This window comes from Elephantulus edwardii, unplaced genomic scaffold (assembly GCF_000299155.1).
Source record: "Elephantulus edwardii isolate Elephantulus edwardi_28Jun2011 unplaced genomic scaffold, EleEdw1.0 scaffold00233, whole genome shotgun sequence".
In the NCBI taxonomy this organism is placed as follows: Eukaryota; Metazoa; Chordata; class Mammalia; order Macroscelidea; family Macroscelididae; genus Elephantulus; species Elephantulus edwardii.
Window position 1 is genome coordinate 1786035 of NW_006399983.1, and position 23919 is coordinate 1809953.

General features: G+C 44.7%; 1 protein-coding gene across 1 annotated transcript in view; it reads right to left on the reverse strand.

The window, feature by feature from the left end:
• Positions 1-11507: 11507 nt before the first annotated feature.
• MYH13 (myosin, heavy chain 13, skeletal muscle) overlaps positions 11508-23919 on the reverse strand; it is a 73624-nt gene continuing 61212 nt past the window's right edge. Inside the window, exons 30-38 of the mRNA XM_006898577.1 lie at positions 23286-23451; positions 22349-22473; positions 20730-21038; positions 20429-20632; positions 18059-18184; positions 17359-17529; positions 13499-13603; positions 13324-13419; positions 11508-11714 (exon numbers count right to left, since the gene is read on the reverse strand). Of these exons, the coding sequence (XP_006898639.1) occupies positions 11508-11714; positions 13324-13419; positions 13499-13603; positions 17359-17529; positions 18059-18184; positions 20429-20632; positions 20730-21038; positions 22349-22473; positions 23286-23451 (1509 nt within the window). The remainder of the gene's footprint in view (positions 11715-13323; positions 13420-13498; positions 13604-17358; positions 17530-18058; positions 18185-20428; positions 20633-20729; positions 21039-22348; positions 22474-23285; positions 23452-23919) is intronic.

Genomic DNA, 23919 nt, shown 5'->3' on the forward strand with positions numbered 1-23919 from the left:
GAAAATCTTCACACTGAAACAAAAAATTTACATTCTAAATATTACATGTGAGTGCCCATAGTGCCATTAATTTTACAAACAAAAACAGCAGTTCATCGTTTGTTATATGAAAGCTAATGTAAGCAGAATAAAAATGATACATAATGTCAGATGAATAGATTGCTTATATTCTTAGTACCTTTACAAAGTTAAAGCAGAAATAGAATTAACAAAACGAAGTTGTTCTGATTCTAGAACAAGATAACAAAATTATTTATCTGAGGAAATGAAGGGAAACATTTATGGCTACAGTAACCTGGGGCCAGGGAAGATGGGCACAGGACCCGGAGTAACCAAATGATGAGAGACAAGATCCCTTTCAATCATGCATATGCTCCACCCTTTTGGCTGGTCATTAGCCTAGTGGAAGGGTGAAAGCTCTGGTGACATTATCCATAGAGAGCTGTACTACTAACCCAAAGGCTGTTCCGGCAGTTCAAATCTACCATTCACTCCATAGAGGAAAGATGAACACTCTCCTTCCACGTGATTTAGAACCTTGGAAACCCAGTGGAGGGTCAGCTTTGAGTTGGTTCCAATTCTACAGCAAAGAGGTTTTGAATCTAGTACAATAGCGCTCTTGTTGTAAGTATCTTTTTTCCCTGCAGATTTCTTAATTAAGATCACATCAAAGGAAAGATCTGTTTTATTCTCTTTGAGTTAAATGTAATTTATCTGATTACAAGTTTATAGAACTTCCCCCCAGTGTTGGGAGGATGAGATTGAGTTCTCAAGGAGCAATCTGCCTCAAGACTTTTCCAAGTCACATTTCTTTGCCACCAATTTTTGTGTGCCCAAGGACATAAATTATTTAATTTTTAATAATGCATGTTTAACAATTAGCCCCCCCCAGATGCAGACATTTTAATAATTGGCTCTTTGGAGCTGATGTAAAGCTGATTCCAGTATTCCCAATGAGTTCTCAGAGCAAAATGGAAGTAGTCTTCTGCATAGCTTAAATAAATATGAAGGTAAGCTCTGGTTTGAGCTGAAAAGTGGACCCAGAAACAGCTTGAAAAAGTTGATTTGAGTGGAGGCCTGAGAAGGCTGATGTGTGCAGTGAAAGAGCCATGTGGATGCATATCTAGATGGGTTTCTGACTGGAGAAATACACACACTGCAGCAAGGCAGCACTGACAGTTCATGAGGTAGATTTTGCTGGTCCCCTTTCACAGGAGGTGCATGGGGCAGTGAAATAGACAGCAGAGCAGAGTCTGGATCAATCAGGGTCCTGGCAAGAAATAGCTAGAACACTAAATTAATGCAATGTGCAGAATAGGAGAAAAAGACTATTTGCATTGTTGTGGGCAAATATAAGAAAAACATAAAGGACAAAGAACTCTTAAGTCATGTATCAGCAAGGTTCCACTACCATGTCAGGGACTGGGGGGAACATGCAGGAAATGGAGGGGTAAATGGTATAAGAACTGGAGACAGAGAGAGATATGGGATAGAGAAGCCTGGCTGGAAAGGAGACCTGTGCTTGATGCACAGGATATAGGAAATAAATACTTCCTCATTTCTTCTTCTCTCCCTTCCCCTCATCCTCCCCTCCCCTCGCCTTTCCTTCCCTCCCCTCTCTAATCCTTTCCTCTCCTCTCCTTTCTTCTGGTAGTTCCTCCTGGTCTTGTCACCCAGTAGCCAAAGGTCAAGAGATCCCATTGATTCCAATCTCCAGAGGCTCTGAGTAGGTGGAGAAAGGAGGAAGGAGTGTGAATGGTCGAATAGAAAGTATTTGGCACATGACCTGGCCTTCAGCATCTTTCTCTGAAGTAGATATCTTGATCTTTTGCTTTGAATCTGGCAATGTGGCTGGGAATTTCCACTTGGATTTGCTATAGGTCATCTTCAACACAGAGGCATGGAGTCCCTTTTTTTTTGCTCCTGCAGGTGATCCGGAGTGTTTGTGTGAGCACACTGTTCCCCGTGTAGGACCAGTCCCTCAACCTGACAGAGTCCCACAGGAAGATAATCAGGTCTGTGGAGCAGACCCTTGACCATGATCCTGCCCTCTGCCTTCAGGAAAATGGTCAGGAACCACTGTCTTTGTGCCTGCTTGCCTCTGGTCCTCTAGCTTAAGGTTCTGCAGGGTTATCTGCTGTGGACACTCAGAATATGGCTGAAGGAGCCTCAATATGGGAGCTAGGAGACCTGCTTGGTCTGGCTTTGGCACTATCACTCATGGGCTACCAGTTTTTACAACAAATCTGAATATAAAATAGGAGCTTGGGCCAGATAGAGGAGTGTGATTTTCAAAGACACCTTTGATTCTGAATGAATCAAGTCTTTGAAAGTTGGAGGGGGGTGGGGGTGGGGAAAGGCTTGAAGTATAATTACTAGGTCATTTGCATAACGCGGAGTGTGTCTATCCACAGCCAGGAGGTGGCAGCAGAGTTCTGTTGTGAGAGGCCTGTAGGTCAAGGTAGCTCTACTCTCCAAGGCCCAAGAGCTAGAATTAGTTTTGGTTGGTCAAGTCTTACTATTGAATAATATTTTTAATACCATTATCATCATCATTGCTATGAAAACAATAGCAACACGACTTCCTTGAGTGTGTGCAGGATTGCATCATTAAGTGAGCATTTTGCTCAATATCGCATGGTAATCTCTTAAAATTCATACTGTCTAGGTAAGGAACCTGGCATTTCAGGCCCAAGCTGAGGCTCAGAAATGCTTCCTGATTTTCCCTAAAGTCCTGCAGGAAATGTGGATGTGCCAAGCAAGCCTGGAACTCAAGCTTCCATTCTCTGGCCCTGGGTAATTCCCGTTTCACTGTGTGGAAGACGTGAGACAAGATGCCTGATTTCCTCAGCATTTTGTAGCAGCATCAGAGACCCAACGCAAGAGCTACAGCATCTAAGGCTGATCACCGGGGTGAGGTCGGAATGTGACGTGTGGGTGTTGCACAAGAAAACCCAGTACTTCTTCCCTCCCTTCTCTTTCTTCCAATCTGTAAGAAAGAAAATAAAAACAAAACAGAAAAAAACCTTAGTTACTTCAATCTCATGAGAGCATATCTGGTGTCTAGGCAGAAAAGATGCTCATTTAGTCATTCATTTCTCAATCAAGATTTTGATGTTGTATAAGACACTGTTACACACTGCTATTTCTCTCTTAATTTGGATATCCTGGGGATGAGAACTAGGACATCAGCAGCCAATAAATGCAGCGATAACTGGACCTTCAAGTGAACTGAGGTGCTCAAGCAGGTGGATTTCACATCTGACTTTGTCAGCGTGTCAAGGAGGAATAATTCCACAGATAGATTCTTTTTTCAGATTGTCAACTATATAATGTGTGAAATTCTCAAGGCAGAGGAAACGTCTTTGAGATAGAGCTGAAACCTGAGTCCTGAACCCCATGCACATCCCTCCATTTCCATCACAAGAAGCGGTTACCAGTGTCAGGCTTTAGATCTAGCGTCCTTGTAGAGTTTCAATTACTCCTCTAAATGATCCAACAGGTAGGCTGTCATATGTCACTGGACACATGACACATGAGGAAAATGAGGTATGAAGTCATGAAGAAACTTCGTCAAGGTCACAAAGCTAGTGGCCAGGAGCTCAGGATTGGCTGGGACATGAGTAAGGGCTCCTATCATTATAGCACATGTCCATGTTCAAGGTTATACTCTGCTAAGTGCTGTACAGAGAGTGTGAAAAGCTACAATTTCACTCCTGTCTCAAAACATTGGGAGCTGACGTGACATATCCCAGAGGGGGTTGTGCTGTCTGAGTCCATGGGCAGCTTCGTGGGAGGAAGATAGACTATCTCTTCCCACATTATACTTTTATTATCAATAATCCATTTAATGCATTCATATATTTTTTTAAAAAATTATTTTTCCTCAGTCACTCATATGTATTTTGTTTTGTAATAATAGTTACCATAGTATAATGTCCTTATTTACAGCATCCTTTCAAAACCTCACATATCTCTCCCATGCAATTTAAAGGCTTAAAAACCCAATTGAGGAATAACTTTGAGTTTTCTACTCAAGGGCAACGACCTTTAGTTTCTGAAAATGTTATAACTTATCTGCAATGTCTGTAAAAAAGGAGGGTATAGATACCTATATGCCTGGTCTTCTACAAACTTGTTAGGAGGCTGGGATGGGAAAGAGAGAAATGGGGCCGAGAACATATACAGAATGTCTTGTGTTTAATACACAGAGTTCTTGCTCTTATTGGAGGGCGGTGTGGTGGCGTGGCAGGATTTCTGAGCTAGGGACTGGTACCCAGGAGACATTGAAAAGATTGTTTCCCTCTTCAGCCTCAGTTTCTTTGTCTACAGAATGAAGGTATTTGGCCAGATAATTTCTACTAGATTTTTTCAACCTTAAGTTTTAACATTAATAGTGAGGATGATGATGACAACAATGACACAATGGTGCTTGTGACTATGCTGCTGCCGATACTAGTGATGTTAGAGGAAGGTGACCATAAAATCAGTTCTTGCCATCACCACACCTGTTATAATGAGAGCAAGGGCCACATTGGGGCGGCCATATCTGACCTTAACCAACTTCATAAAGGTGAACTATCCTCTTCAACAGCATAAATAACACAAAATCAATTCTCATGAAGTTCCTCATGCTCATCTCAACACCAATCTTACTTTACTGGGTCCAAAATCCAATGTGATACCTCACGGTCTACACATGTTAGTTAAAAGGTTATACTCCAGGTTAATAGTAGAATTCATCTCTTAAATTTTCATTAAAATTAATTTTTAAAATGGTAAAAAAAAATAGTAGAATTCAGTCAGGAGAGCTTTTGAAATAAGCTACCAGGAACCTCAGTCTTGAGCCTTGTAGCTTAAGGTCAGTCAGTGTTATAAAATTTTCAGTCCTGCCAATATTGACTTCCCCTTCCAGTTGTTCAACAAGCCTGGGAAAAGGCTCTTGGCTTAGCTCTGGTCTGTGAGGGGTAGCAGTACTAACTCTGTCTCATGTTGGCTCTCTGGTTAGGCTATGGCTGCAGCCGCCATATGTGTAGTTAGAGCAAGACTTCCTGGACCAGAAGGATGTGTTACATTCTTCTTCTTCACTGGTGAGGAATGTCTCCTTCTGCTGCTAGATCATTTAATTTAATGGCGAGACTAGTCAATCCTCTTGTGAATCCATAAGACTAGCCAATACGTTTGTGGACAGGTTAACTTTAACATATTCCCACCTGTCCACATGGCAAAGTCAAGTTGAGTGGCTAGGACACTAATTTTGAATAATAAACTCCACACCTGTGAATATTCCTCCACTTCAAACCCCACTGTATTTAAGGCCTATGAGATAGTTTGATGATGAGCTAGAAAGGAGAATTTATATCTAAGATTCAAGAAGATAGAAGAGTTACCTCAGTGCTTGAAACATACCAGTTAAAGTCACTATAATTTTTGTAGTGAGCAGTGATGGTTCAGTGGTTAAGGAGTTTAGTGGTTAAGTACAATTCAGTGGCATGTGGTTCAAAGCCACTAACTGGTCCATAACAGAAATATGGACAATCTCCTTCTATGCAATTTACTGCCTCTAAAAATCTACTGGAGGATCAGCTGTGAGTCGATTCTGACGTGATGGTACACAACAATGATAATCCACCTCACAGGTAGGAAGGTGGGTTGTGGTGATGAGAACACCTTTCTCAAGACAGCACAGCTACTGTGTGACAGGTCCAGGATCCAGAAAGCCTGAGCTCATGACCACACACATTCATAGAAAATGAGGAAACTCAGGCTCAGTGGACTATGGTTGACCAAACCTGACTGCATTGTTATTACTAGTAGGTGGGTGGGCCTATGGCTCACCCATAATCCAAGTTTCTAATTCTGTCCGTATCCCTTATTGCTGTGCCCCTTCCGGGTAAACAAGCCAACAGAATGAAGATGAGTGGATTCAAATGGAAATCCAAAATCTCTGTAAACATTTATTAAAATTAATAAAATTTTTAAAACTTCACAAAATAACAACAAAAAATTAGTGGATTCAGGAGGATGGTAGCTGGCCCAATTTCAGACTGGACTTCGAGGCTCAGTAACTGTACCGAGTTACTTGCTTCACCTTTTGAACCACAGTATAATGAGGAGGGTCTACACAGGGACAGGAGCATTACCTCAGTCAGAAGGAGGAGTTAAGAGGATGCCTGGGTTACCATATTGTCTATACTAAAGCATCCATTTTCCCAGCAGTGAGTAAGTTCAAAGGAACCTAACAACTGCATAGCTCTTTTAGGAAATGGTGGGTAAGTGTTGTGGGATAACTTATTTATCTAAAAAAAATATTGAAACATCTAACTCTTGTGCTTGAGAATCTGGGAGAATCTAACTTCCGTGTTTGAGCCCTTGTTTGAAAACATGATCTTAGAGGGTGTTATCAGTTGGGTTAACATGATGTTATACAAGTAGGCATCTTCATGACTGTGGATTGTAACAAATGATGGCTAGCAATTAGAAGAATGAGAATCCAAGAAAACTTACTCGGGCTCATGTGAAACCTGTAACTAGACTAAGAGGTTGTTGTGTGAACAGAGCAAGGTATCACTGTTTTTGTTGTTATATGCTGTTGAGTTGTTTGCAACTCATAACGACCCTATGTACAACAGCCCTAAACCCTGCTCTATCCTGTGCCAATCGCATTGCCTCTGACACACCCACCCCAATTACCCTAGTCACTGAATCAATCCACCTCATAGAGCGTCTTCCCCTCCTGTGCTGTCCCTCCACCCTCCCAAGTATGATATCTCTCTCCAAGGACCCGTCTCTCCTTACAATATGTCCAAAGTATGTCAGATGAAGCCCCAGAATCCTTGCCTCCAAGGAGTAGCTTGGTTTAACCCTCTCTAGGATGGATCTGTTTCTTTTCTTGGCATTCCATGGTACATTCAATACTCTTCTCCAGCACCACAACTCAAAGGTGTCAATTCTCCTTCTATCGTCCCTAGTCACTGTCTAACTCTCTGATGCATAACAAGTGATTGCAAAGACCATGGCCTGTATCAGGTGCACCTTAGTCTCCAGAGAGACACCGTTGCTCTTGAGTACTTTAGAGAGGTCCCTAACAGCAGACTTTCCCATCGCAATACGTCGCCTCATTTCCTGGCTGCTGGTGCCAAGAGTGCCGACCGTGGAGCCGAGCAAACTGAAGCTGTGAGCAATCTCAACCTCTTCGCCATCCATGCTGATGCTACCAATTGCCCAGTGGTGAGAATCTTTGTATGGTTTAAAATCAGGAAAGGTATGCATCAGGATTGTATCCTTTCCCGTATCTGTTCAATCAGTATGTTAAGCAAATATTTGAGTAACTAGAAGTAACTAGTGAAGAAGAATGTAGCATCAGGTTTGGAGGAAGGCTCATCAACAACCTGTGTTATATAAAAATACAACCTTGCTTACAGCAAGTAAAGAGGATTTGAAACACTTGTTGCAGAAATCAAAGATGACAAGCTTCAATATGTATTGCATCTCAATATCAAAAAGACAAAAGATTCTCACCACTAGACCAAGAGGCATCATGACAGATGGAAAAAAGATTGAAGTTGTCAATGTTTTCATTTTTCTTGGATTCACAATTAGCATCCATGGTTGCAACAGTCAAGAAATCAAAAGAAGTACTACATTGGGCAAAATCTGCTGTCATGGACCTCTCCTAAGTGCTAAAGAGCAACAATGTCAGTTTAAAGACTAAGATGTGCCTGATGCAAGTCATAGTATTTTCAATTGCTTCCTATACATCTGACAGTGGGACAATGAACAAGGAAGACTAAAGAAGAATCCATGTCTTTGAATTGTGATGTTAGTAAAGTACTAAGTACTTCATGGATTGCCAAAACAAAACAAAATACAAACCAAAAAAACCCCACCAAAACAACAAACCCACCAAAAACCGAAACAACAACAACAACAAAACCCCAAAGAGATATGTCTTGGAGGAAGTGTGATCAGGATGCTTTTTAGAGTTAAGAATGGTAAAGCCTCATCTCATGTATTTTGAGCATACTATGACGATGAATCAGTCTTTGTCTAGTTTAGGGGTCTGGGATCTTTGGGGCCTAGCCTCAACTCTGCCCTGGAAGGATAGAGTCTTTCAAATAAGTAGCTTGTCTATATGCTCCTCAATTTCCCTACCTGTCTCCAGAATACTGGAGAGCAATGATGTCAGTCTGGAGACTAAGGTGTTCCTGATCCAGGCCATGGTCTTCTCAATTATGTGGTATGCATCATTAAATTGTACAATGACAAGGGAAAATAGAAGGAGAATTGATGCCTTTGAGCTGTGGTGCAGCAAAAGAGTACTGAATATACCATGGACTGCTAGGACAACAAACAAGTTCATCCTGGAGAGGTAAAACCAGGCTGTTCCTTAGAGGCAAGGATTCTGAAGCTCCATTTGACATACTTTGGGCATGTTGCAAGGAGGGACCAGTCCTTGGAGAGCAACATCATGCTTGAAAGGATGGAGGGACAGTGCCAGAGAGGAAGATCCTTGGTGAGATGGAATGACTCAGTGACTGGGGTAATGGGGGTGGGTGTGTCAGAGACGATCAAGTTGGTACAAGATAGAGCAGGGTTCAGAGCTGTTGTATATGTTGTTGTTGTTATGTGCCGTTGAGTCGCTTGCGACTCATAGCGACCCTATGTACAACAGCTCTAAACTGCTGATTGACCTAGTCACCGAATCAATCCACCTCCCAGAGGGCCTTCCCTTCCTGCACCTGCCCTCCACCCTCCCAAGCATGATGTCCTTCTCCAAGGACCGGTCTCTCCTTACAACATGACCAAAGTATGTCAGATGAAGCCTCAGAATCCTTGCCTCCAAGAAGCAGCCCGGTTTAACCCTCTCCAGGATGAATCTGTTTGTTTTCTTAGTAGTCCATGGTACCCTCAACACTCTTCTCCAACACCAAAGCTCAAAAGCATCAATTCTCCTAGCCTCCCTGGTCATTGTCCAGCTCTCTGACGCATAACAAGTGATTGCAAAGACCATGGCCTGTACCAGATGCACCATTCAATGACACTTAACAAGAACAGCAACAAATGTAGAGAGAAAAACGAGAAACTTAATTGGAAAGAATAATGAGTTCTAGTAAGGAAACAGAAGACAGAAGAATTGATGCCTTTGACCTGTGGTGGTGGAGAAGAACACTGAATATTCCATGGACTGCCAAAAGAACAAACTGTCTTGGAAAAAGTGACTGTAGAAATGGGCTTAAGTATGTCATAGATTGTGAGGATGGCACAGGATAGACCAGGATTCAGACCTGTTCATAGGGTTGCCATGGGCCCTATACTTGACTTCTTGGTACCTAACAACAACGAGTAAGAAAATATATCTTAGATATACTAACTGGGAGAAGGATGTTCACTCTCCTCTCATGCAATTTACTGACTCTGAAAATCCTCTGAAGGGCCAGCTATGGGTCAGTTCTGACTGAATGGTGCACAATAATAACAACAATACTGACTATGCCATGGACTGCAAAAAAACTCACAAGCAGATCTGTCTTGGAGGGAGGGCAACCAGGGTACTCCTTGGAGGCAAGGAGGTGAAATTTTGGCTCACATTCTTCGGGCATGTTTTCAGGAGGGGCCAAAACTTGGAAAAAGACATTATGCTGGGAAGAGGGTCAGCGAAAGAGAAGAAAACCCTCAACAAGATGGATTGACAAGGTGACTGTAACTATGGGCTGGAACCCATCAGAGACGGTGCAGGATAGGGCAAGGTTGAGATCTGCTGTCCACAGTGTTGCTATGCATTCTAATAGACCTGATGCACCTAACAAGAGCAGCAGTAAGAAAATGTGCTAGAGCCACACAGGCCCTCAATAGTAAATGCTTATGGAAGGTGAAAATTTACTTGGAAATCGTAGCTCTAGTGATGTGTTCTGTAGGGAGTTGTGCTACTAAGCCAAGAACTGCACATATTTGGCAGTTCAAATCCACCAGCAGCTCTCAAGAGAGAGAAGGCCAATCTCCCAAGTGATTTACAGCATCAGAAACACACTGGACAGTAGGCTTCAGTTGGTTCCGACTTGACAGCAATGACATTTTTATTTGGGGCAAGGATGCTACACTTTCTCTTTTTTTTTTAATTTTCTGTGTCTAAAATAATGTAGGTAAGAATACAAAATCATCTTCTGCACATGGTTGGCTCTAAGTAGAGGCAAGAGGTTCAAGTCCACATCAAAGATGCCTTTTAGCCTCCAAGTGGTGGTGAACTGGTGTAGCAGAAGAGCCTAGATGGTCAGTGGGAAAATGGCAGCATTGTTATTCCAAGGAGTCTCTTGTGTTTAAACCTGGATATTAACAAAAAACGGAGCCATAGGGGAGCAGGGTCTTCTTTGAATGAAGACTGTTGATATGAACCAAGCTAAAGATGGGGCAAGAAATCAAGACAGACTTCAGGTGTATAAAATGGGCCAGGACAGCTGAAGTTAGCTGTAGAGTTAGCAGAAGTTCAATGAATGTGGCTTCAGAGGACTTTTCCCTTTTCCTCTCATGTGAAAAATCCATCTTTTAATCAATTGCGAGTCAACGGGTATACCTGCCAATGACTCAATATACCCTGCAAGAATGTACTCATGGAAGAGGTTTGCATGGGCTCTAGAAGAAGGTTTGGCAATCTACAGTCTTGGGTTCTAAAATGTGGTCTAGAAGCAGGATATATGGAACCAGGATGGTAATGTCTCTCATCTCTTGTTATGAGTTAAATTTTATCCACAAAAAGGATTTATTGAACTGCTAACCCCTGGTACTTATTCATGTGACACAGCTCCCCCTTCCATCTCCTTTTTATTTATTTATTTTTTAAAATAAAGTCTTTGAATGTTAAAAAAAAAGGCTTGGTAATCTACTTCCAAAAAACCCATGATTGAAACTCTATGGCCCACAGTGCTGCTCTCTCAGGCTAGCGGTCACAATGAGCCAGAATCCACGAAACAGTAAATGGTTTGGGGTTTTTTTCCTACCGAAGGTAAAAGGAACATATAATAAACACAGCCGAGCCAGAAACTCAAGTGCTTAGGAGAATTTATTTCTCATAACATTTTTCTTCAGCTCTCACTGAGTTGTCCCATGGCAACGCGCATCAGGAGGGCTTCATTCTTCCATCTTCTGTGTAAGAAAAACAATTTGTGCACAGAAAGTGAGTCAAGCCGAATGGGAGACTGAGCTTCGTCCTCAAGTGAGCGGCTATGAAGGCTGGGGCTTCGGAGAAGCACTGAGGGACGGCTTTGTGTCCCTCTGCTCCCTTGTAAAGACAAACCAATCAAGGAACTGGGAGTGAATGGAGCTCCTGAAAAGCAGAACGTCCTTGGGGAGCTCCTTCAGCAACAGGGGAAAAGGGAAGACAAGGTGTCTATCTCCCTTGCACATCTCGCTGCTCCTTCTCTTTGCAGCCTGAGCTCACAGAGCCTTTGCTACTGTGGCTGCATCTGTGAGGCTGTGACCTCACAGGGAAGAAGGGAACATGGGCAGCTTCCTCAGCCTCCCTGAGGGCTCCTCTGAGTCTTGGGATCCTTGGAAAGGAGCCACACCTGGGTGTCTGTGCTTACCTGGCCTCCCACATCCCGGCTCTTGGCCCGCAGCTTGTTGACCTGGGACTCAGCGATGTCGGCCCTCTCCTCCGCCTCCTCCAGCTCGTGCTGGACCCTCCGGCACCTGGACAGCTGTGTGTTGGCTTGCTCCTCCTGAAACGGAAGGCGAGGGCTGGGAGGCTGAGGAAGTCCCTTACTCTCACTCTGAGGTGGCCTGTCCTTGCCACCTAATAACAACCACCACCATGGTCCTTGAATTATGTGGGCTTCTGCATGCCTGCCTGGCCTGACCAACTTTGTTGGGATTATACTTATCCAGCAGGGACCAATCCTTCCCCTACTTAACCATGAGGTCTGGGCAAAAATGACCAGGGCACAGGAAGGAGGGCAGGGAGTGACAACACATGTCTAGCCAAGTGTCTAGGTAGGGGCCCCAAAGTGCATTCCTCTGAGCCCTAGTCTGTGGGGTGCTCTGCAGAGAATAAGAAACTCCAGGGTCAGTCATGTGCAGAAAGTGGGCTTTCCACAACACTCCCTTCTTCTACACCCCTCCCTGAGAGCTAATCTATAAAAGATGAGAATTCTTCAAGTAAAGTGGCCATCCTAACTGTTTAATCTAAAGTTTCATGAAAGAATTTTTGTTTTGTAGAAACACTTTCCAACCCCTGTTGTGTACCATGGAGCCAGAACTGCCCCCTAGCTGATCCTCCAGGGGGGTTTCAAAGGCAGTAAATTGCACAGGAGGAGGTTGCCCCTTTATCTCCTGTGGAAAAGCTGGCAGATTTGAACCATTGCATTGGCAGCATTGGCAGAGTAATTTCTTACCACTCAAGCACCAGAGTTCCCCCCACCCCCAACATCAGCTCCTTCCTATTAACATCCTGCAGACCTCATGTCCTCGGAGAGATTTTGAGAAAAACGGAATGAAGCTCTTTCTGTTCTTTCGTGCTGATTTCACTAGATGGAAGAGGAGGGGAGGGAGTGATATGAGTTAGGAGCGGCAAGGAAGGGCAGAGGGGAGAAGGCTGTAGGATGAGGTGAATTAAGATGAGGTTACCACAGGGATGTGGGGAAGTCTGGGAAGGTGGGTGGAGGTGGCTAGGCAGAGTCAGGGAGGTGTTGTGGTGGCTGGGGTGGGGACACCGAGTCAGAATAGTGGAGAGACTGAGTCAGGGTGGGTAGGATCAAGTGAGGCAGGCTGAGGTGAAGTGAAGGGGAGAAAATGGGTAATGTCAAGTGTGGTAAGGCAAATGGTGTGACGGTGAATGAATTGGAAGATGTGCCCAACACTATCGAGAGAGGAGGCTAGTGTCCCTATGTTTATAGTTTCCAAATGAAGCTGCAACTCTGAGACCCAATGAACTTCGCTCAATCGCACCCTGCTCCTGGTGTCAGGGCTAGTGGTGACATGCAGGTGGCAAGACCACAGGCCCTCTGGGATGTGTCCTCAGGAACCCTGGGTATAAGGACTAGTGGTGACACCCAGGCTGACAGTGTCAAAAGCTCCCTGGGATGTGTTCTCAGGGCCCCTGATTGTCAGGGATAGTGATGACCCCTGGGCTATCAGGGTCACAGCTCTTTGAGATGTGTCCTCAGGGACCCTGAGTATCAGAGCTAGTGATGACCACCCTCCCAGGCTAACAGTGTCAAAAGCTCCCTGGGATGTGTCCCCAGGGCCCCTGGGTGTCAGGGATAGTGGTGACCCCTGAGCTGGCAGTGTTACAGGCTCCCCAGGACGTGTCCCTGGGACCTCAGCACTCACAGCCTCCTCCGCCTGCCTCTTGTAAGATTTCACTTTGGCCTGCAGCTTGTCCACTAGGTCCTGCAGTCGGAGGATGTTCTTGCGGTCTTCCTCAGCCTGTGGACAGAGAAGGCAGGACCATTACTCCTCATGGATGTGACTGGCAGAGTGTTCCTGAAGTCTGTGTGGTACCCACCTGGTAAGTCATTTCCTTGACTTTTCTTTCATACTTGTGGGCCCCCTTGAGAGCTTCGGCACCCCTCTTCTGCTCAGCATCCAGCTCACTTTCTAGCTCCCGAACCTGGGCATGGGGGGAAAGTAGAGATTCAAGTCAGGTCTCCTAGCCTCCTCTCGCGTGCTCGTGTGCGTGCCATTTTAGAGTGGACTTAAGATCCGCCAGTTCTTTTTTGCAAAGGTGTCTCCTCCTAGGAACCAGGCATTAATGCACCTGACCACCACTCGTCTACAGAGTGACCATGAGAACAAGATGCATGCCCTCTGGGGGCTGGTGGAGCCTCAGGTGCACACAGCTTGGCTGTTGGGTCAAGCTCAGTGAAGCTCAGTGAAGCTCTGGGGTCTTGCAGCTTAGCGAGGGGCACAGGCTGGACTTCTGACCCTTTACTTGTCCCTGCAGGTGGTATCTCCATGGTCATTTGTGTGAGATCTGGGATCTCACATGCTTTGGGCAAGTTGTTAGAAGAGTCCAGTCCTGGAAAAGACATTTTTCTTGCAAAAGTGGAGGGTCGGAGAAAGGAGGAAGGCTCTCAACAAGACGGACTGACACAGGGCTCAGGCATATCAGAGACGGTGAGGATGGCACAGGATGGGGCAAGGCTCAGATGCCTTCCTCATGGGGTCACTAAGAACTGTAGTTGACCCAGTGGCACCTAACAGCAATATGGTGGTGCAGCAGGCAGCAGTGTTGTGGAGAGAGCCCAGGAGCCGTCAAAGCAGTGTAGGAGCCTGGCCCCATCATTTATTGGTCCAAAGCAAGTCAATTGCCACTACTGAGCATGTCGGCACATTTGGAGCATGGCTTATGACTGAGAATGGAGGAAAGATTAGAATTCCCACCTAGCCTACCTCGATTGGGGAGATGAAATTAAGTCAAACAGGTGGGGGTGTTTCATAACAATAATTCTCTACTATACCGGGGCTATTACCGTCAGAGGTGCCTCTGCCTTTTCTGTAGGCTCTGGAGGAGATAATAGTGGTGGTCAAATAAATTCTAACCCATGATGGCTCCATCTGTGGCAGAGCAGAACCACATTCCACAGAATTTTCAGTGCCTCATTTATTGGAAGTCAATTGCCAAGACTTTCTAACTGGGTAGATTTGAACCTCCAGCCTTTTGGCTAGCAGCTGGACATGTTAGCCATCTGAACCACTCAGGGACTCCAAGGGGAGAGATCAGCACTGAGAATGCAGGACACCAGTCCTGATCCTGATTCTACAAAGTGGAGAGAGCAAAGCAGGGACAACGAGAAACACTCCCCACTCTGCTGGGCATCCCTGCAGCCTCAGAGACTGGCCAAATCCACCTTAACGTGACTGTGGGCACCAGGCCTTCTCTGCGCACTGCTCCAAAGCATCCCCTGTGTCCTGGGGAGGTATGTTTCATCAGATTCAGAAAAAGACTTTACCTGAGATGCCTTTAAGACCTCTGCAGGACTTCAGGGCCCATATAACAGGGCAGCTGGGGATAGGAGGGCAGTTAAAGCACCTCACTGTGCCAGGGGGAGCTTGGTTGAGGGCTCCCTGATGGCACAGAAATCAGAATGAAAGAGGGCTGGCATGGGACATATCTACATACATAGAGAGGAACTTATGAGGTCTGAATTAATTCAGAGACTAGGTCTGGGAATTATTAAGAATAATTCCTTAAATTACGTTCCTTAGTCTTTACGGTATCTCTCTGGAGACTAAGGTGTGCCTGATACAGACCATGGTCTTTGCAATCACTTGTTATGCATCAGAGAGCTGGACAATAACTAGGGAAGACCGAAGGAGAATTGATGCCTTTGAGCTGTGGTGCTGGAGAAGAGTATTGAATGTACCATGGACTGCCAAGAAAACAAAGATTTATCCTGGAGAGGGTTAAACCAGGCTTCTCCTTGGAGGCAAGGATTCTGGGGCTTCGTCTGACATACTTTGGGCATGTTGCAAGGAGGGACAGGTCCTTGGAGAGGGACATCATACTTCGGAGGGTGGAAGGTCGCAAGAGGGGAAGACCCTCTATGAGATGGATTGATTCAGTGACTGGGTTAATCGGGATGGGTGTGTCAGAGGCAATGTGATTGGCACAGGATAGAGCAGGGTTTAGGGCTGTTGTACATAGGGTCGCTATGAGTCGCAAACAACTCGACGGCACATAACAACAACAAATAACAACAACAACAACAACAACAACAACAACAACAACAGTGTTTATGTTCCCTGCTGACTTGTCTATGGCCTTCTCATGTAAAGGCTCTGAGTCCTGATGGGGCAGTGGTTAAAGCACTTGACTGCTAACTGAAAGGTGATGGTTTGAGCCCACCAGCTGTCCCTCAGAAGAGAGGTGTGACAGCCTGCTTCAGTAAGGATTTAGTCTGGAAATCCTTACATACACAGCTACTTGTCTTATAGGGATGCTATGAGTCAGGACTGACTCAGAAGCAGTGGGCTTATGATGTTCAGTTCCTGGTGACCATGCTCTTGGATGGTGGGTATAAATGATGATGGTATCTGGGGCTTTCCTGCTGGGAAATATTGCTTCCTCCTCTCTCCCTCCTCCTCATCTCCTTGTCTCCCACCTCTTCACTTCCTCTCTCTCTAAGACACTGGAGGTGTGCTGGCAACTTCCTCCATACGGTCCTTCTCAAAAATGTCAACGGTGAGTGGAGCCCATTTTGAAAACAAAGTAAACTGTGCTAGGTCTTAAAGGAAACACAAAAGATTCAAGAGGGGAAGGGAACAATCAGCAAAGAAATAAAAGAATAGCAAGAAAATATTTAGACTCAAGGTGGGGGGAGGGGAATGAAAACACAAAGCCCAGAGCTGCACAGCACATTTAAGGGTCCTGATGCACCAACTTGGAGGAGCCATCCCTGGGTGGTATGACCAGTGAATGTACTCAGCTGCTAACTGAAAGGTCAGAAGTTTGAATGCACCCAGAGGAACCTTAGTAGACATGCCCAGTGAGCTAACTTCTGAGAAATCAGCCTTTGAAGACTCTGTGGAACATGGTTCTGCTCTTACATACATGAGGTGGTTGTTACTCAGAATGATTCCACAGTAATTGTTTTTCTTTTCTTTTCTATTTAAAAGAAGGAACACTAATTAGCCCACATCCAGCATGGCATGAGAAATAGTCCGGAATTGCCAACTGCATTTAGAGATCAAAAAAGCTGGGAAGAAAGTCAGGCCCAAGAGGAGGATGGAGGGAATAAAGGGAATTTGCAGATTTTATGTAGGATGAGCCACTGCACAGAAAAGAAAAAGTTGGTCCAAATTGTAAATCATAACAAAGTTTGTATTACAAAGTATGGAACTTTAAAGGGTAACTTACTGTTTACATAGACATGAATCCTTCTAAAACCAGTATTGGAACATTTAAAAAACACAGCTACAACCGGCAGAAGTGTGCTTAATGGCTTTCCACTTGTTAGGGGGTATTCATGGATGGTACAAAGTTAGCAAGCTTAGCTACTAACTCAAAGGTTGGCAGTTCAGGTTCACCCAGAGGTGATCAACTTCCCAAAAGAACCAGCCATTGGGAACCTGTGGAGTAGTTAGTGTTCTGCTCTACCCTGACACTCATGGGTCTCTATCCATGTAATTGATTTAATGATAACTGTTTTCTTTGGTTGCGGGAAGGGGTCAGTGAAGGGAAGGAGAAAGAGGTGGATGATCTGGCCCATACAGTATATTGCAACTAGTCTTGAAATTAGCTTTGCGATCTACTCAGTCAATGCGCATCTACCCCTATCACCCACATTTCTGGATTGTGGGTCTGTCTGAGGAGGTTGAATGAGAGGTCACTTCTACAGCAAGAATCCTCACAAGCCACTCTACCCGCGTCTCTAGTTTCTGGATCTGCTTCTTGCCACCCTTCAGGGCCAGCTGCTCAGCCTCGTCCAGACGGTGCTGCAGGTCCTTCACCGTCTGCTCCAGGTTCTTCTTCATCCGCTCCAGGTGGGCGCTGGTGTCCTGCTCCTTCTTCAGCTCCTCGGCCATCATGGCGGCCTGGTTGAGGTGACAGGAAATATTAATAGGTCATCCAGCCCATCTCTACTCCAAGGACACAAAAGATACTATCAAGGTCTAGAATCTCACTGTGGTGTGGCATGCTTGCAAATCTACTGAGGGTGGCAAGTAGAGATATTTTATATCCCTGACTCAAGCCATCAATGCACCACTCATCACTGTTAGCATCCTTCTCATTTTGCCTCCACTAGGGGTCGCTGGGTGACTCAAACAGTTAAGCACTCAACTATTCACTGGAAGGCTGGTGGTTTAAATCCACTCCAAGTTCCTCTGGAAGAACAATATGGTAGTCTGCTTCCAGAAAGTCACAACAGACTATTTATGCACATACCAAAACAGCAGCTGGTTTGTTTTATTTTCTTTCCCCTTCACTCACTCATTACATCTCTCCAGGAAGCCACCCCTTACTGGAGGTCATAAGGACTGAGGCCCACTTGCCAAGCTCTGGCTCAAAACTGCCTGCTCATGTCTCTTAACACCATCTCTGAAAAGAAAGAACAGCGCTTACGTCCGTGATGGCCTTCTTGGCCTTCTCCTCTGCATTTCTGGACTCCTGGATGGAGTTTTCCACTTCTGCTTGGCATTGAGCTATGTCTGCTTCTAGCTTTTTCTTGGTATTTATCAGGCTTGTGTTCTATCAAGGGAGATTAGAGATCATGGTTGTGGGTTTTTCTTAGTCACTCAACACACTTGAGAGGTAGGGGGCTGGGTGGGGAAGAAAGCCAGGCACGTTGCTGCCCCATTTTTTTGCTTCCCATGGGTGGCCTGCTAGGTACTGCTTCACTGTTGACATCATGAGACCTCCTCAGACTCAACACTGTACTTGAAGGAATCAAATAAATACCAAGATAGAACTTAGTATAATAGAAGTTGTTGTTGTGTGCCAATGAATCAGAACTGACTCAAAGCTGGCCCTCTAATGGGTTTTCAGAGGCAGTAAGTCAATCACGTGTGAGGAGACTGCCCATCCTACTCCAGCAGAGCACCTGCGGGGAGGCAAATCTTTGGGACTGCAGCACAGCTTCTCACCACTAGGCAGCCAGAGTTCCCCAAAATATTTGAGGAGGGAATAGATTACTGGGAGAGAGAAAAGACTGGTGGATATAACTATACAAAATAAAAATAATTTCGGTTATAAAAAGATATTATAAATGTAATTATAAGGGAATTAAAAATAAAAAAATTACTATATATTATTACAAAGCTATTATATTCCTTAACCTATAAGACAAGAAATTTACAATGTGTAACATATAAATAATAAAGCCATAAGGGGAAAAGAAACACACAGAAAGAAATCATAATAGAAGAAATGCAAATGCCTAATATGCCAAATACCCTACTTCATTAGTAATGAAAGAAACATGAAACCAGCAAATTATTTTCAACAATTAAATTTGTAAAATTGAAAAAACCTATAGTGAAGATTTTATATAGTCTGTAGAAAACATTCTACAGATTTTCTCAAGGGAAACAAAAGTTAGGAAGACATCGTTAAGGAACAATTTGGTATCATATGGATGAATGGCTTTACTCTTTTGAGGAAGCTCAGGTGGTGCAGTGGGTAGGGAGCTGCATTGCTAACCCACAGGACACACCTCTCTGAGTTCAAACCCGCCTGTGGCATGACTCCACATGAAAAAGACACACAATCTCCTTCCATGCTCCTTACAGCATTGGAAACCCAGTAGAGGGTCAGCTGTGAGTCAATTCTGCCTTGACAGCAATGAGTTTACTCTTATGACCCTGAATTTTTACTTCAAGGAACTATTTTATTTTTAGGAATAATATCAATTTGTTACTGTTGCTGCGCACTGTACAGTTGGAACCGACCCATAGCAGACCCTCTGGCGGGTTTTCAGGGGCAGTTATTCGCAAGAGAGGAGACTGTCCATCCTTCTGCCTGCAGCTTCATGTCACGAGTCCATTTCTGTGTATATATGAACAAGCAATTAAAACTAAGCATATAATAGCATTCTTTGTAATAATTTTTATCATCAAAGTAAAAGTCATTGCTATCCAGTCGGAAGCAATTCTTAGTTGACTTTTTAAGTGGGCTTTTGGAGGCTCTAAACCTCACAGAAGGAGATTGACCATCTTTATCCCACTGAGCTTGAACTGCCACAGAGAGGTGACCTTTGGGCTAGCGGATCAGTTCTCTATGAACTATACCACAGAGTACCCTAGTCCACTCATAGAGACCGGATTTAAATCCCATGATACTCAACTAGAATGGCCTACTTTTCTGCCATTAAAATCCTATCATAAAAGACTGTTTAAAAGTGTAGTATTTGTTTATTGGTAAGTGAAAACAATATGCTGAAAAAACTATATTTTACCAAATATATAATATTTATGTATAGACAAGCAATTAAAATGACATCCCAAGATGTTATCAGTATAGCTGATTTTCCCTTATTTGTTTGCTTGCAATTTTCCTTTTTAAAAAATGAATTCTCTTTAAAGTTTCATAAAAGTGACAAAAACAATTCTTTCCAAAGAAAATCCAATTTTCTAAGATAGCACCCCCTCTGTGAAGCCTTCTCTACCTCCTTTATGTGATAATTAATCTTTTCTTTCATTGGCTTTCCTGTAACGTGCATGAAATGATATGTTCAGATAAAAGAGAAGTTCTGAAATATGTGCATCTATAGTCAGAGTTGGAGCCCCTAGCTGGTGTGAATGCTTAATGGGTTTTGACCACAGTTTCCTGTCCACCCAGAGGTGCTTTGGAACAAAAGCCCGAGGATCTCATTCAGAAAACTCTGCAAAATGCAGTTCCACTCTGACAGATGGGACTGCTATCAGTTGGAGTCAACAGCACCTGGTGAGAGTGAGTTAGGTTACAGTGAGCCACAAAGGCACCCAGTGGGCAAACCTGGGAATGCAGCAGCTGCACGCGGTCACTGGCATCCAGCAGCTCCTGCTCAGACAGGCGTCGCGTACGCTCTGTCTGTTCCAGGGCCACCTTCATCTCCTCCAGCTCCTCCAGCAGGAGGCCATTCCTGCGCTCCACGATGGCCAGCTGCTCCTTGAGGTCCTCGTTGCTCCTCTGGGCGTCATCCAGGTGCAGCTGGGAGTCCTGCAGGGAACCAAGTGTGAAGCTGGAGGCACAAGACTGCTAAGCCCTGTGGACCTGGGGCCTGTGGACCTGGGACCAGTGGCCCAGGCCGTCTCACCTTTAGCTGGCCCTGCACTGTGCGCAGGTGTTTCTGGGTATCAGCCACCTGGCGGTTGGCGTGGCCCAGCTGAATCTCCATCTCATTGAGGTCTCCTTCCATCTTCTTCTTCAGCCTCAGGGCATCATTCCTGCTCCGGATCTCTGCCTCCAGCAGGCTCTGTGTGGCCTCTGCTGCCCGCTGGCTGTTTCTTTTCAGTTGTTCAATTTCCTCATCCTTCTCAGTGACCTTCCGGTCAAGTTCAGACTTCACCTGACTCAGCTCTAGCTGAACACGCAAGATCTTGCTCTCTTCATGTTCCAAGGACCCCTGGGGAGAGGAGAGGAGCAATTAGGAGTATATGGCGTCATCTGCCTCCAAGGGACCTTTTCATTCTGGTTAAGACCAAATGAGTGTTAAAGTATTAATTACTGAACAGACAACAACACTCAGAGTGTTCAGGTAACTTGCTTCCAAATGTCCTCATAGCAATGACACTTTCACTAAAACCTTGTTATTACCAAACAATACCTTATTTTTCCTTTATATCTGTGTATCTAGTCAGCGTTGGTGTTGCTGGCCATTAATTTTGTTATTGAGTCAATACATACACAAGATATTCAACACTTGAACCATTTCTCCACATACAATTCAATGAAGATTGCATTCTTCGAGTTGTGAATTCATTCATTCTCACTCCCTTTTTCTGAGATTTCCCCTCTACTATTGACATAACTGACATAACCCTAATCTGGTAACTAGTATTTAAAACATGACTATAAATCAGATTGAGCTCAACTCATTGCTGTCAAGTCAGAAACAACTAATAGCAGGCCCACCAGTGAGTTCTGGAAACTAAATAAGTCACATTGGAGGAGATTGACCCAATTTCCTCCCTCCACCCTGAGCCACGTGGAGCTGCTGGTGGATTTGAACCACCTGAGAAGCTCCACCTTTGCGTTAGCAGCACAGCTCCATATGCACTGAGCCACTAGAAGCCCAGTTATTCTCTGATCAGGACATAACACAGTACATTGATCACACCATTACTCACTTCTATCCTTTCATATTTCAAATTTCCCTAGAAACATCTCAACCTCTGCCTTGCTCTGTGGTGATAACTGCTTATAACAGGGGAGTCTGGGATATTATTTCTCTTCTTTGTCCTCCAGTTACTGTGGAGTTGATCCTGACTCACGATGACCCAATGTATCAGAGTAGAACTGCACTCTGTACATTTTTCAAAGGTTGGATTGCCTTCCAAGTGCCCAGAGATTGGTCTGAACTACCCATCTTTCAGCAAGTAGCTCCACGCTTAACCATTTGCATCATACAGGGATTCCTGGAGTCCATGATGACTACAAAAAAAGTTCCAAGGGTGGTCACATGGACTGACTCATAGGATGCGTGGGGATAGATCTGCTTCCTAAGGCTGTAATAAAACATTCTTTGTTTTTCAAAAGGAGCTGTCTGGGGATGAGAGGAAACCCAGGAGACAGCCTTGCAGAACACAGCTGTTCCAGCCCTGTCTTCCCAGACAGTGTTCCTAGCGGAGTCCCAGCAGAGCCCCAGTGGCCGAGTGCAGGCTACATCCATCCCCATTCTCCTGGACTTTAAAATGACTGGTCCCCAACACTTGCCTCCACCTCTTCCAAGGCCATTTGGAGATCTGACTTTTCTTGTTCCACTTGTTTCTTGGTCTTTTCTACTTCCTGAAGATTCTTGCCAGTTTCTGCAATCTGCTCTGTTAACTCAGATATCTCTTCTGCAAAGGACAGACTCAATTAGGTGCTGGTTTACACCATGGGCATTTGCCAGACAATTGAGGGACAGGTGATTCATTCATGCTATTTATACAGGAGAGTATGGAGAGAAAGCCTCTCTGATGAGGTATTGGCAGGACACCATGTGCTGCCCCACCTGAACTATACAGAGAGAGGAGTGACAAGAACACTTGGGGAAAAACACACAAGTGTTCAAAACGGTCACAGTGGGGACCACAGGGAAAAGTGTAAGGAAAATGCACACAGTTATCATCTTGTAGAACCAGGAAGGACTTTGGAGAGTATCAGGTCTGGTACTCTATATTTGTAGGTCAGGCCTGAAGTTCTAGGAGGTTGGATGATGTGGCCAAGGACAGAGAAACACCTAGGCAGAGTCTTGGGAAGGCCTTGCTTCCCAACCCACTGGACCCTCAGTTTTTCCAAAATGTGTCCAGTTTCTCAGCAGGGATTTTTTTATGTTGAGAAAACTCATTGCCATGGAGTCAGAACCAACTCATAGCTGACCCTCCAGTGGATTTTCAGAGGCTAAAAATCACACAAGAGAAGATTGCCCATCTTTTTCCCAAGAAGAAACTAGTGGATTTGAACCACTAACTTGTGGGTTAGCAGCACAACAATCTTTCCCCTAGGCCACCAGAGCTCTCTTGAGAGGGTCTGAGTATTGAGTAAATTGTAAAGCTGTGAGGTTGGGTGGATGAGAGCCTGTGGGGGCCAATGGGACATGGGAGGTGGCCTTGGATGAGCAGCACAGGGGGCAGGAGGAAAACTCATCTCTGGCTGGGAGGGAGCTCACCTTGCAGGTTTTTATTCTCCCGCTTCAGGGTCTCTAAGTGATCCACCACCTCCTCGTATGCATTCCTCATCTTGAAGATTTCAGTGCTTAGGGACCGGGACTCTTTCTGCGCAGCTTCTAGCTCAGCTTGACTCTCGTCCAGTTTCTGCTTCCATTCTGCAAGGACCTAGCAGATGACAAGGGGACGTATGAGAAGCAGAAAGGGCCTGGGAACTAAAGAGAGCTGTAGTCAACCAGCTCTGTCAGCATGCCGAGCTTCATTCTTCCATCCTGGGCAACCAAGCAAGACAGTGGCTCTTGTTTTAGGCCAGTGGCTTCAAACGCCTAACCCTACAGGTGTTTTGCTATGTTTTAGAGCAGTTTCGATCTCAAAAGAATTTGAATTCATTTTAGCTGAAACTCAGAGACAATTTGGAGAATATTATAAAAGCATAGAGTCATTAAGGAGCCTTGTGGAGCAGTGGCTAAAAAGCTTGAGTGTTAGCTAAAACGTTGGTGGTTTGAACCCACCAGCAGCTCCATAAGAGGAAGACCTGTTAGCTTACTTCTGTAGAGACAAGGCTTGGAAACCCTATGAGGTAGTTCTACTCTGTCTTATAAGGTAGAGACTTTATATGAGTCAGAATGGACTCGC